This window comes from Podarcis tiliguerta (assembly GCF_965153285.1).
Source record: "Podarcis tiliguerta genome assembly, chromosome: 6".
In the NCBI taxonomy this organism is placed as follows: Eukaryota; Metazoa; Chordata; class Lepidosauria; order Squamata; family Lacertidae; genus Podarcis; species Podarcis tiliguerta.
The window spans coordinates 34,318,427-34,332,373 of record NC_139539.1 but is presented as its reverse complement, the minus strand read 5'-3'; the positions used below and the strand labels follow the sequence as shown (position 1 = coordinate 34,332,373).

Genomic DNA, 13,947 nt, shown 5'->3' with positions numbered 1-13,947 from the left:
TGAACTTTTCTTTTTATTTTTCTGAGGCTTTAACAGAGTATTTGTAAATAGTTTGCAGCCATTTTAACCCAAGCTGCCATTTTAACCCATGGCAGTTTAGTTCACTGAGTGGATTAGTTGGGCTCGAGTGTTTTTCAGTACATATATTTTTGTATGTATATTCAGCAGCTGGGGTGTTAGTCTAATTCATGATTTAATACTGCAGGTGTCTTAACATTTTAAATACTTTCAGAAATGAGCATTTCTCTTTTTAAAAAATCTATAAAACGATTAAGTTTTCATTTTTGCTTATGCTTTTTCGCAATGTGCAAGCATGGCCCACTGCAAACATAACTCTCCCCATCTTATCTTAACTAGCTCCAAATACAAAAGATTTGGATGTTTTTCTTCGAAAGCAAGAGTCTGGCTTTGGCTTCCGTGTTCTTGGAGGAGATGGTCCAGATCAGTCAGTGAGTAAAGACATTAGCTGTTGTAAATCCTATTTGTCCTTAATATTGTCTTCACTAATCCACAGTTATAAAGTAACTAATTTATTAGTTTCTCAGTTGCAATTTGTTTATGCCACTGATAGAATAGTTTGCTCTTTTTCATGTTAGTGTAACTGTGCTTGAACAGAATTTTTACAGAAGTTCTGATAATCAGTGGCTAAAATTTAAAAAGAAATACTTTTACCTATGGCTTGATTCGTTGATAGGGAACTCATTAAACCTCTGAAGATGATTTGAGGTGAGAATTATTGGCTTTCTCCATATGATAGCCATCAAATTTCCAGGCCCTAAAGTCTTGCACACATTTTTTATCGAAGCAATCGGAAGAAGGGTATCTATACCACTCTGTGTAAAAGACTTCTGGAAGGAGTTTTATCATTTACCAATCACAAAGCAGAAGATAGCTTTTAAAGTAAAACTTAACAGTGAAATTGAGAAAACAATGCAGTCCTCACAGAGGCAATATTTATCAACTTTAGCAATAGATGAGAGACAATATGAACAGACATGCTAAGGTCAAATTTGAATAAGGCGAAAATAATTTATCCAGGCAGACAACTGCCAATAAGTACATAATATATTTAACGATTAGCATGTTGTTTATTTATCTGCAAAAGCCAATTTTCTTTGAAAATATATATTTAAAAATTATCATTGCAAAAGCTGTGTCTTGATTAGATTACAGTACCAATACAACTAACAGCTACACTGAAAATGTGATGGGTTTAAATTTCAGATGGCATGTGAAGTCTTGAAGGGCCAAATTGCATGATTCATTTAAAGGCCTGTTTGTTGGCAATCCACATCTCCCAGTAAAGTTGAATTTATGCATATACTTGTAGTGAAGTCATTATGTTTCACACTGCCCCTTTCCTCACAAGTGGCAACCAGTGGAGCTGGAGCAGGGAAATGCTGAGTGGAAGGACATCATCTGTATGCTTTAGCTAAACTTTACCAGGCTTGGCCCTTTTTATTTGACAAATTCTGAAGCATTCCTTGTTTCCTCTAGTTGGACACCCCTGCTCTTGTTCTGCATGGGAACACCCAAACGTGCTTATTGTTGGGCTGCTTCCTACATTAGGGCCGGGATCCATAGAGCCCAGTACGTGAGCAGAAATAACTTCAGTGCGTTTGTGTGGGAGGAGTTGGGGTTGTTTGTTTTCTGAATGCATGTCCTCCACGTTGCATTAGACACTGGTCTGGAAGGTCTCCTGATGCTCAGGAACAGTTTTGCATTGGGTGTAAGGGGCTGCAGTGGGAAAGGGAAGCTAGAAAATCCATAATGCTCCCACAGAACACCCCACATGATCCTTCTTCAGTATAAAAAGACCCTTCTGCATCAGAAAGGGTGACTACAATGTTTCATCCTGTCATTTCTAGGGTTGTAAGTGGTGATAAAGGCAAGTAAGCAGAGCTGTGAATCAAAATTTCCATTGATCAAGTTTGTTTGTTTTTAGTTTGACATACTCTGCCACATCCCATGGGATTAAGCGTAGATAACTGAGTTAAAACTGTAGTACTCCCAATTGTAGCGACTGGACCACCATGTCTTTCCCTATCCATAGCCACTATCTAAGCTAACTTAGCTTAAAGCACGTTAACAGTTTCTGAAAGCTTCAAGACTCAGTCTTTTCAGGGAAAAGGTATTCCATAATGGAGATGCAGCAACTGTGAACATCTCTACGTGTTCTTGAAGTCTTGATGGTACATAGATTGTAAAATTGAATGGGTATTCTAGGCTGAGGTCTTGATAGTTCATTCTTACATTATCTAAGACTCTAATGCACTAGTGTAATGTGCTTAGAGTGACACATCCCAGACAGAAAGTAGGTTGTTGCATTTTGCACCAGCTGATGCTTCTGTGCTTCAAGGCAGCCATAGAGGACATAGTTTTGCAATGCGAGATACAGATGTTACTTTTTCTGGTGCTTTCGTTTTTGTTAAAACTGATTACACACGCATTCACCCTTAAGTGTTGTGGGAACATGGGATTTTGGGGTGAACCCAGAACAATTAAACATTGTGATGTATGTGCATTCCTTATCCTGCATAACTATTCTGCTTTGCTGCTAGATCTACATTGGAGCCATCATCCCACTGGGTGCAGCAGAAAAAGATGGTAGACTCCGTGCTGCTGACGAGCTGGTATGCATTGATGGTATCCTGGTCAAAGGGAAATCACACAAGCAGGTTCTGGATTTAATGACTAGTGCTGCACGAAATGGCCAGGTGCTGCTGACTGTCCGCAGAAAGATCTTCTTTGGTGGTATGTGCCACATCTGTCAAGCCTGTCTGTTGCACTTGGTATTGCCTCCTGTCCTGGCAGTGATTTAGTACCAAAGTGTGTTTCCATGTCTCTTACAGGGATGATCCACTCTTCTTATAATCAATTTTATGTAATTTATGAGAAAGAAATCAAAGTGATGAAGTAAAAACGACCATGTATCGATGTAAGATACTAATAGATTCTTAATGCTTCAGAATTAATACCACAATTGAGGTTTTAAAGAAATTCATACTCAGGGTTTTTTTAAGTAGTCCCACATTAGCTTTCAGTATAGAAATATGATATATTTAATATTGATTCGCTTTTGGGAAAGCTTCACATCATTTAAGAGACTGGTAGTAGGGCTTGCTGAACTAGCCCGAGTGGGAATTGCATTCCTCTAGTCAGCTTCCAGCCTGTTTTTTTAAAAAGACCTCCCATGAGAAGCTCACTTATTTCTTTGCCTACCCAGCCATTCTTGTATCTGGTACATTAGAAGTATTGCTGAATATTGTTATATGCAATGTATATGCATTCAAATCTTTTTTTTAAAAAAAAGAAATCCAGTTGATGGAGGTGGCTAGGAATGCCAGCAATTTGCCATGTGGACGGTTGCCTTCTGTATGGCAACGGTATTTTTTTTCTTACTGGTGGTGATGGTGGCAGTTACTGTTATGTTGTTGCAACTGGTATTATGGCTCTGGATGAGGGTCATGGCTTAGAACAGAAACAGAAGGCTGAGCTCCCACTGAATTCACAACTAGAAGTCATTGGAGATTGGGAGTGGTATGGTTAGCAGGATCAGCTCATGTTGTCCATCGTCATGGGCCAGTCCTTCCTCCAGCATTATGCAAAAGTTGGGTTTTCAGCAGCATCTTGCTGATTCCTGCCCTCCCAACTCTGAATACCTGGAAGCTGTTAATGTATTAATATTATGATATGTTTTGATTCCCGTTATGGACACAAGTCAGCAATAAGAGAAGGAAAAGAAAGATGACAGGCAGCTTCTCTGTCTCCTGTTTAGAATGAAGATGTGTTAAGTAACAAATAGGTTTATATTGTACCTGGTAGCTGCTCTCAGCCTCTCTTATAGAATGAGAAGATCAGTTTGACTGAGAATGTGGGGAGGCCATCTGAAAAGTATGAGTGGATTGACCAAAGAAAAGCACTTTTTGTCTTTGAACCTCAGCCTGTATGACCAGCCTAGATTTTGACAGTGCTGCATGTACTTTACAGTACTGGTGCTTATTGTTTCAGTGAGATTACTTAAAAGAAATCTTAAGTTGCTCATGAATGGGACCCATTCAAAAGGCACAATAATTTGCTGGCAGTTCCCTTGTTTCCAGGACTCAGGGGCACATGAGATCATTGTTCTTATAAAGATTACATTTCTGGAGAGCACTTTATGCAATATCAGCCCTGATTATGATTTTCCGAATGAATAAAAAATTGTTTAAAATAACCTCTTGGCATTCTCTGTGCTAAAAACTGGGGCAATGCCTACTATAGTATGTTTACAAGCACAGTTTGGTGTTGATTTAAACATGGAGAAACACTTCTAAACACATAATTAATGCTTATATTGTTAGTTGTAACATAGCATGTGTTCTTTAATTGTTTAATGATCTGAAATATTAATGTGTTGGGGTGCACTTTTGAATCCATTTTTTGCTTTTAGCTGCTCTGCACATATCTTTTCAATTTATTGGTTGCATGTAAATGTTGTTAATACATCTAGCTACATACTGAGCATCATTCCTGATTCATTCCTCTGTCTATTTCTGTGGTATTCAATAGTAGATAAACAACTAGAAGAAGAATCATCACCCCAAGTTCCCATTTCCTCGCAGAACGGCTCTCCTAGGCTAAACCGAGTAGAGCTACACACCAAGCAATTCCCAGAAGCCTATGATATTGTGCTGCAACGGAAGGAGAATGAAGGATTTGGCTTTGTGATTCTTACCTCGAAAAACAAGCCACCACCTGGTGGTAAGTACTAAAAAATTGGTTGTCTGCCTTGCTTATCAAGGGAGTTGGGCTGGAGTTGCATCTTTCCATTGTCTGAACCATTTAACATTTACTCCCCAAATAATTTAAGGCTTTACCTCAAGAGTAGGGAACTTCTGGCCTAGCGGCTGAGTGCAACCCTCCAAGCCTTTTTATATGGCCCTTGAGACTCTATGCCCCATCTCCTCCCCAGACTCACCCCCTCTTTCTAGACCACATCTCTCACCAGCCCTGCATTGCACATTCCTAGCCTGTTTTTGCTTTGCCTGTAATGTGTCCCTGGACCATGATAAGGTCTGAATGGAGGATGGGGAAGCAGCCAAAGTGGCATACAAAGGTGTAATTTGCAGTCATTGTCCTGCTCACTTTTGCTTCTGACGCCACCCACCACTGACCTGCAGCTGCCAGAAGGTTGTCCTAAAGGGAATATGGCCCTCAAGCTGAAGAAGGTTTCCCACTCCTTCCTTACCTAAAAACAATGGGTGGATGGGTAGGAAGCCCTCAGCAGTTTCTCAAGTTTGTAAAAGGGCCCATGAGTCAAAACATGTTGGCAACCCCTGTTCTGTAGCATACACAGCCTAAGAGTTGTTTCCTCTGAAGTAATACATTTGTTGTCTTTGTACAACCAGTGCTGTCAACTGGAAAGAAATAACGGTATAACTGTTGTCATCTATGCTGTGGTAATATCCATAACTGACTATTTCGTGTTGCGTTAGGGGCTACCCCTTGAAGGTATCTCCGAAACTTCATTTTGTACAAAAACAAGCAGCTGGCCTTGTTGTCTGACCCTGGTTATTCAGAGCATATCTTCCTAGCTTTAAGAAAATGCTGTACTAGTTTCTTGTGTCTTTCTGGGCTTAATTTGAGGTGCTTATCAGGGCCCCTGTTGCATGGGACTGAGGTATCTCAAGGAGTTCCCCCTTCTTTATGGTAATTTGGTAAGGTTCTTTTTCTTGCATCTCAGTTTACTGAGTTAATCCATGTGGTGACCAATGATCTGGCCTTTTCTGTTGTGGCACCTGATTTTGGAATGCCTTCTCTGGGGGCAGTCCTCCTAAAACCAATCCCGATGAATATTCTTTATCAGGTGAAAACATTTTAATTGCTTAGGCCCATGGCATTTTAACTTGGAAATGTTTAATCAGTTTGCTGTTCTTAGTATTGTTTTAGCCTGCTGGCTGTTTTTATAGTTATCCATCTTAAAACCCTATGTAAATTAAATGCAGTCTCAGAAAGCTAGTTGTGCCTCAGACATAGATAGATGGAAGATTTTTGCAATGTTTCTTTTTTGGGGGGAAAGCATAGTGTGTTGCATTTAAAACAAATATGACTTAACTCAGGAAAACCAATCAAGCTGGAGCCCATGTGTGCAATAGTGGATTTGTATCCTTACTTGACACTTGAACAAAGATACTCTTGTCAGTAAAACTGACTGTAGATATCTTAACATGTTGGATATGCTTAGACTTGATCAGATCAGATCTGATGTATAGTGAATGTAAAGAGGTTCACCTGTTTTATTAATATTAAGCTTCTATTAAAGGCAAAAGAATAGGTAAGCCTGGCATTTTCTGGTCAAATGTCAACCAAAAATACATTTAGAAACCTTATTTTTCTAGTACCAAAACAATAAAATGTTCATTTCATGTTCATTAAAATATATTTTAAAACAAATTCTCAGCTATATTCTCCTGAAGACCTTCAGATTTTCCCTACCTCATATGAATAACTACGACAAAAAATTCGATATATTTCCCAGAATATTGTTTTAGTAATATTTGTTCATAAAATTAAAACAAAATGCAGATAATGAAATTGCAGATTTGTTTAAACTCATCCAATTTCTTTTTTGTTAAAAATGTTCATTTCTGGATTCCTTTTGGGTACATTGACCATAAATCCTACTCTGTTATTTTCTCAATAGCTGTTCTTTTGGTTGCTGTTAATGGAGTGATTTTTTAAAGTGTGTGAAAGGGGGGGGGGAGAGGGAAAGAGACACTTAGGATTATTTTCATAGTTGACTCTTTCCCCACTTAGTTGCACAGAAAAAAGGCAGGAATATAATGGTTATTTTCAGATTGTTTTGTCTGAGACTATGCTTTTAAGAATGATTTGTATGTAAACTGTTTTCTCACAGTACACTTCATGAAGTAGCAAGGAGCAGTGTAAAAAATAGCTATTGCAATGGTACTAGGTCAGTACTTGGAGAGTCATCCTCTTTTTTAAAAGGCAGTTGCTATGGAAACTATTAGAACTGGAGCTGTCACCCTCTGATGCTGTTGAGTTGATTATGTGCCCTGTGTTAGAAATATGAAATACTATTTTCATGCTGCCTAATCAGTGCTTAGACCACATCAGAAAGGAAATTGTTTTTGATAACTAATCCATTTTTTCTGTGTAATCCTGATGCTGCATAATGCAAAACATTCTTGTGCCCCCCGTAAAAAAACCAAAAACCAAAACCCAGACCCAATGGAAGAAGTATTGTTTGGCAGAGAAATGGGGAGCTTTGGTAGAAAGTTCTGGAAGATAATGAACATTTTTTTCCAGCATCATAAAGACAATAATAGCAGGCCTAGGGTTTGTGGAATACTTTAAAAGTATTGTTTGTTTCATTACAATTTGCACTTTGATACTTTTTTACAATTGAAAGTTAGCCCACTCTGTGTTACCTTCAGTTAAAAGTCTTAACAGTAGTAGCGATTTTGCAATGTGTAGTATGTTTATATTGACACATTATTCTTTCATTTATAGCCACAATATGACATTAATTAGATTAAAACTGAGAAGAAATTTAAAAAAACATGGTAGACATAAAATAGAGTTAAAAACTTGAAGCCATATCTGCCATCTTCTTTGTGACAGCCATTTCATTAATTACAAGCCTGAATAAGATAATCTCAAATTGCTGGTGGCTTTCTGAAACAGCATGAGATTTACTGTCATAGTTTGAAATGCCATTTGGTAATTTTGCTAAGTACAGCTCAGCACACCTCTGTCCCATCTGTTTCCTTCATGTGATGCATAGTTTAGAATAAAGCATCAGTTCTATACAAAGCAGTTCAGACTTCCAGCTACCATGCAAGGTTTGGAGTGATTCTAGTTTACTTGGTATGTAAGATGTCACCCAGGGTGCTAACAACATGTGTGGAAAAAAGCAGCAAGCATAAAAAATTGATGGATACTTGGGATCTTGGGAATGGAATCATAACAAAAACTGCCTATATGTGCAGTGTTGTGTGAGCAGCTAATCACAGAGGGAATATGAGCAGCTGCAAGGATCTAGGCAGAATTCAGTCTCTTTCTGCTTTAGACCTTCAGGGTTTCAGAAAAGTAGAATAATGGCAAAATAAACAGATGCATGTAGATTTAATAATTTCCCCCCACAGACCCATAAGCTGAGCAGGAGGGCACCTCAGAATCACTTGATGATATATTACAAAATAATTGGAGAGCTAATAAGATCACCCCCAAAAAACTGGAGAATAGTAAATAATAGTTAAGCGGTTAAAGGGAAGATCTAGTAAGATAAAGTTGCCAGACAGGAGATTTCAAATTCAATGGGCAGTTTCCCTATTTCCACCACACGGCAATGGGAATCTTGCTCCCCTTTGTGTAGCTGGCCAACAAGTGAATAAGAAAAGAGAACCTTGCTTCATTCAATGGCAAGCCTTATTCAAGTTTTATATCTAGGGGGAAACATAGCACTGTATAGACTCCCATGAGTGGGGCGGCCCAGAGATGTTGCATCTTAAATATTATTATGAGGTCTTGGAATTAAAACAATTGACTTGAATTATTAAAGACTCAATGGATATCCCCTGGGTTCAGTTGGAACTGGGCCCTTTTGAACCAGCCCTACATGCATTCCCCTTCCTGTGCCCGACATGGTTGCAGCTAAGAAAGCTTTTGAACCCCTTTCTAAAAGCAACCTTTAACATGGGGAAGGTTTTCCATCTGTGTGAAAGACATATCTTAGTATAACTGATCAATAGATGAAATACCAGGTGTAGAGTCGACAGATAAATTGAACTACCCAGCAGTACTTTTTTCATCCACAACAGCTGAATGAACTTCTTCACTCATTAGACCAATGAGTTCATCACAAACTGCCTTTTTCTGAAATATCAAATATCATTTAAACAACACCAACAAAACTAACCCTCTCTTTTTCATTTTTGCCCCATCTTTGCTGGTTCCCTAACCACGTGCTTAATCTGTATTTTGGGTAATACAGCACTGCCTATAACCCCAATCCTTCCAGAAGGTACAGACTTTTTAGATTCATGGTTTGTAGACTAAGCATTGTGTGCTCATGCAGTGGTTTGTGTAAATGATAATGGATAACAGTGCCCATATAACAGTGTGTAGTAGAGACATTGATATGACTTTTGTTCATTCTTCAGTGATTCCGCATAAAATTGGGCGTGTCATTGAAGGGAGTCCAGCTGATCACTGTGGAAAACTGAAAGTGGGAGATAGAATTTCAGCAGTGAATGGCCAGTCAATCGTAGACCTCTCACATGAAAACATTGTGCAGTTAATCAAAGATGCAGGGAACACTGTCACACTCACTGTTGTTGCTGAAGAAGGTAAGAATGTTATTGTTGTACTTTCTAGATACAATAAGATTCAGCTGCCACATGGTCACAATCTGGATCTTTTCAGCTGCTTTCAGTATTACCTACAGTCATACCTCATGTTACGGACGCTTCAGGTTATGTGTTTTCAGGTTGCAGACTGTGGGAAACCCAGAAGTACTGGAACGGATCACTTCCGGTTTTTGCCACATGCGCAGAAGCACTAAATCACGCTTGTGCAGAAGCACCAAATTGCGCATGCGCAGACGTGGCGTTTCAGGGTGTCAGCACTATGGGTTGCGGACGTGCCTCCATCATGGATTACGTCCACAACCCAAGGTTCCACTGTATCTGAATGAATTGAATGGGTTTGGGATTGAAGGGTCATGTATTCTACTGGTTTCATTCCTATCTGGACAGTCAATTCCAGAAAGTGGTATGAAAGAACTTCTGATGGTCCCTGTGGCATGTCCTGCAGGGTTCTTTATTGTCCCCAGTGCTGTTCAAAATCTACATGAAGCTGCTTAATTAAATCTTTTGGGGATTTGCATTGAGATGTCATTAGCAGACCGGTGACACCTAGCTCCCTTTCTCCTTTTCTTCAGAATGGGATGGGACAGTGGAGATACTGAATCATAGTCCAGAGTCAGCAATGAACTGGATCAGGGTCATCAAAGTGCAACTCAATCCAACTAAGACAGAGGTGCTTTTTGTAGGTGGTGTAGGCCAGGGAGGTGGTGATCAACCTGTTTTAGATGGAGTTGCACTTTGTGCTCCTACCCAGACCAGTATTACATGTAGACTCAGGTAGCATCTGTGGCATGCATATGTCGCAGTTCTTAAATGGTCATACTAGTTGTCAGTCCATTTTGGGGCAAAGGACTTGACCATTACCTAAAAAGCATCTAGCAGTTTGGAGACTGATTGCCTGGAGCTTTCTATCCCATGAGTCTTCCCAAACCTTATTATCTCCATTGAAGGCCCTCCTCTAACCCCACCACCACCATTTTGAAATTAGATGGGTTGTGGTTGCTTGCACTTGAAATTTCCCCACCAAAGAAACTTGCCTTTGCATCTGGCAAAATTTTCATTTACCCAGATTAGCCAAGTCCTTACAAAATGAGTGAAAATCAGGGCAAGGAAGATTTTAAAGTACCACATGGGTAAGTAGGAGGGGGGGAAAGAAGCACCTATCTGCTGTCAGTCCCCGCCAAGTAACTTTTATCCCTCTAGCAGAGGCTACTTCATAGAGTCCAACTTTGGGGGAGGGGGTAGAGAATGAGGTAAGAATAGGGCTGTGTTTTTAATTTTTCCCCATCTCACTTTGCAGGGATTGGGTGGCAATCTCCTCCTGTCACATCTAACTTCTCCCTTCAAACCAGCCAGGCTGATGCAAAATACTGTACATCAAAACAACCTAGTCCTCTAAGTAACAAAATGGCTTTTTATTATTCTGAAATCCCATCTGCTGATGTAGCATTGTCCCCATATAGTATTTTCCCTACACAAACAGCTCAGTATAAATATGTAAAATCTAATCACTTGAAAAGAAGCTCTTCTCTAGCTCAGTTTACTGGTATGCTTTTTTTCCAGACTACTGCCTGTGCATGTAATTAAACTTGCTATTGATATTTTGCCAGAAAGATGGCTTTCTACAATATTGAATAATAATCACCTAAAACCAACCTGCCACAATATTGATTCCACTGATTTCACATGTTACGACTTGTGACAGAATATCAAAGACATAACTTATCTACTTGTCAAGGCTTTTATACTTACAACATCCATTATTTTCAAGGAAATGCTTTCACATTTCCCCCCACTCCCAATTTCATTTTTTCTATATTAAAGGGGAGAGAACGGTTACTCAGTGAAGATGACATTGAGATTCTTCTTGTTATTGTTCCTGCCCTTCATCCTAAAGCCCCCAGGACAGGTTACTACAATTTAAAATACAACATTAAAAACAGTTTAAAACAACTCATGGTAGTCTCTTTTGTCTTTCAGTTTGAATCTTTGCCACCACAATCTGCTATTTTCTCTAAATGCTTGAGAAGTGAGCCAAGTGCAGAAATTTAGAGATGTACCCAATTTTCTGTTCCCTGGAGTTTTGCAGATAAAATTGAAGGTAAAATGAGGACCCAAGAATACATAAAGAAGAAAAAAATAGCTGATTGCAAAATAAAGACTAGGCAGTCGGGCATCTACATGGTTCAGAGGATACTTTCTTGTGGGTTACATAAGTGAATGATTTATAGAAAATTGCTTAATATAAAGTTGAGTTCAGGTAGGTGTACTTGAAATATGTGCAAGCGTCCAGATCACAAAATATTTGGTGGTTACAACTATATCACTGAGGAAGGAGCTAGTGTTCATGCCAGTGTGGTTACAGAGCAGAATTGAAGAAGCTATTAGGCTTCTTTCAAAAAATAGAAGTTTTGTCCAAATGAAAAGAAAAGTGAACTCAAGCTTTTGTGGGGTGGTGAGTACAAACAAACAGTAAGGGATGCTGGGGGCGGGGAAATGAGTGCATTGCTGAAAACGACCAATGGCAAGAAGCTCTTTAAATACATCCATAGTAGACTGTCTAGGGTAGGCTTGCCGTATGTCTGAAAATCCCAGACATGTCTTCTTTGGGGGGGCCTACATCCCCATTGGGAGGGGTTGCATTTTATAGGAAATACCTGGGTTTGTGGGGAGCTTTATTTTTAAACTGTGCCCCAGAAGCAGAAGCGTTCGCTTTGGCCGGAGGTGAACGTGTGCGAGGCCCGCATGCTACCAGCGTCACTACCAGGCCCGCGTGGCTCTTTCCCAGCCTGGGCTGGCAGCAGCCACTAAGGAAGCCACCACCACTGCTGCTTCCCCTTCCTGCTACATTTGGGCCACCTGGAGCCCAAAGTCTGTGAGTAGTGCCAGGGCTGGGAGCGCTAGAATGAGGGACTCAGGACGAGAGCTGGGACTGGGGTTACTAAAACCCAGCAAGTGCTTGGAGCTGGCCCTCTGCCTCTTCCCTGTTGGGGGATTGGCGCAATCAGCTGAGGCAGACGGCGGTGGCCCTGCTAGCAATCTCACAAATAAAAAAGCTCAAAATTTTCCAAAAAACAAAAAAAAGCTAAATAGCTTTTGTTTAGCTGCTGGTCACCTGGATTTTTACTTCTTGAAATATGGCAACCCTAGTCTTACGTTCTGCTTCATAAGGATGATCTATACCTCCATCCATTAACTGATCAGTAGGACTATAATCAAAGCAAGAAAAGCAGCTTTTGAACCTGCATCACCATAGCATACTAACTACTACTGGCTTTGCTTTTCCCTGTTGTTTCCATTAGTTGAAACATCCTAAACTAGAAACTAAAAACCCACTATTAAACTCTTTTTAGCATCTAGAAATGCCAACTTTTAACTTTCTCTGTTTTTTGTTCCCGTAGTCTCTTTAATTTAAAGAAAAACAAATTGTGCTTCATGCTCCACAAAGCATTATGTTAGCATTTTGCTCAAAACAGAAGCTTGTCAGCCCCAGTCATGTAGAAAGTAGAAATGCAGGCGGAAGAGGATGAGCAGTGGAGAGGGGAATGAGTACAGACAGATGGCCTTTTCCCTACCTGTGCTTATTAATTAAAACTCTTGAGTGTAAAACAGGAGAAAATGTTGACATTTGTCTTTAAGGGGAGGGGGATATTCAAGGCATTTCATAGTAATAAGGCCAAGCAATTCTGTGCTGAACTCTACAGGGTTTTCTTGCATGGCTGGGAAAATGGAACCTAATGTAGAAATCTGTGTTAAGGAATAGTGTTAAGGGCATTAATCTTACCACAAGGTATTACAGATGTGAATGAATTTTCATTAAAGGAGGGAAAGCATTAACTCGACACACCTAGTGTCATTAGACTAAAAGTTATCCAAGCCTTTTTGCTTCTTCCAAGATTTACCAGTTCATACTGGGCTAAAATCTGTTCTTTAAGGTTTTTCACTGAGGGAGATTGTTTTGTTAGTATATGCTTTGTTCCTTTCTGAGTGGCGCCTTATATTTCAGAAAGCATTTGTTTTTGTAAGTGTGGCTGGGCTTACTGTGAGCATCTAATCCAGGGAAATTAATCCAGATGTTGCTGGATTCCAGTGCCCATCATCTCTAGCCATTTGCCATGCTGTCTGTGGCTGATGGGAGTTGGAATCCAACAACATTTGGAGGGTTTTGCCGCCCCTCATCTAATCAATGTGTATGCTGTGTTGGAGGCAGAGGCACCAGTAAGGCCTTATTCAGACAATTCTGCTAAGATTCAAAATTTGGTCTTGTGTCTGTAGCATTTGGAGGCAGCCTGATCTGCTTTGGATCCACTCTGCAGTTCCATTTTAATACATTATCCATGTCCAAATCAGATCTGTTAAAACTGAACCTATTTTGTCTCCATTTAATATAATATGGAATTTTAAGAACTGCTGCAACTTATTTTATTCCTTTTCACATAAGTAGTTGAAATTTGCAGACAAGCCCCTCCAGAGTCCTTAAGCCTGCCAATAGTCAAGCAGATCCATCCAGGGGTTTTCATGTAGGGAAGTGCGCAGATCGCTCCTGCGCATGCACAAAGCGGCAAATCCGGAAGTA

General features: G+C 39.8%; 1 protein-coding gene across 5 annotated transcripts in view; it reads left to right on the top strand.

Annotated features, from left to right (window-relative positions):
- MAGI3 (membrane associated guanylate kinase, WW and PDZ domain containing 3) overlaps window positions 1–13,947 on the top strand; it is a 108,648-nt gene that overhangs the window by 78,935 nt on the left and 15,766 nt on the right. For 3 of the 5 annotated variants that reach the window (XM_083444230.1, XM_083444232.1, XM_083444229.1), the window contains 4 exons: window positions 358–449; window positions 2,562–2,754; window positions 4,552–4,743; window positions 9,168–9,353. In XM_083444230.1, coding sequence (XP_083300356.1) covers window positions 358–449; window positions 2,562–2,754; window positions 4,552–4,743; window positions 9,168–9,353 — 663 coding nt within the window. The remainder of the gene's footprint in view (window positions 1–357; window positions 450–2,561; window positions 2,755–4,551; window positions 4,744–9,167; window positions 9,354–13,947) is intronic. The other 2 variants (XM_083444233.1, XM_083444231.1) reach the window with 1 other exon arrangement.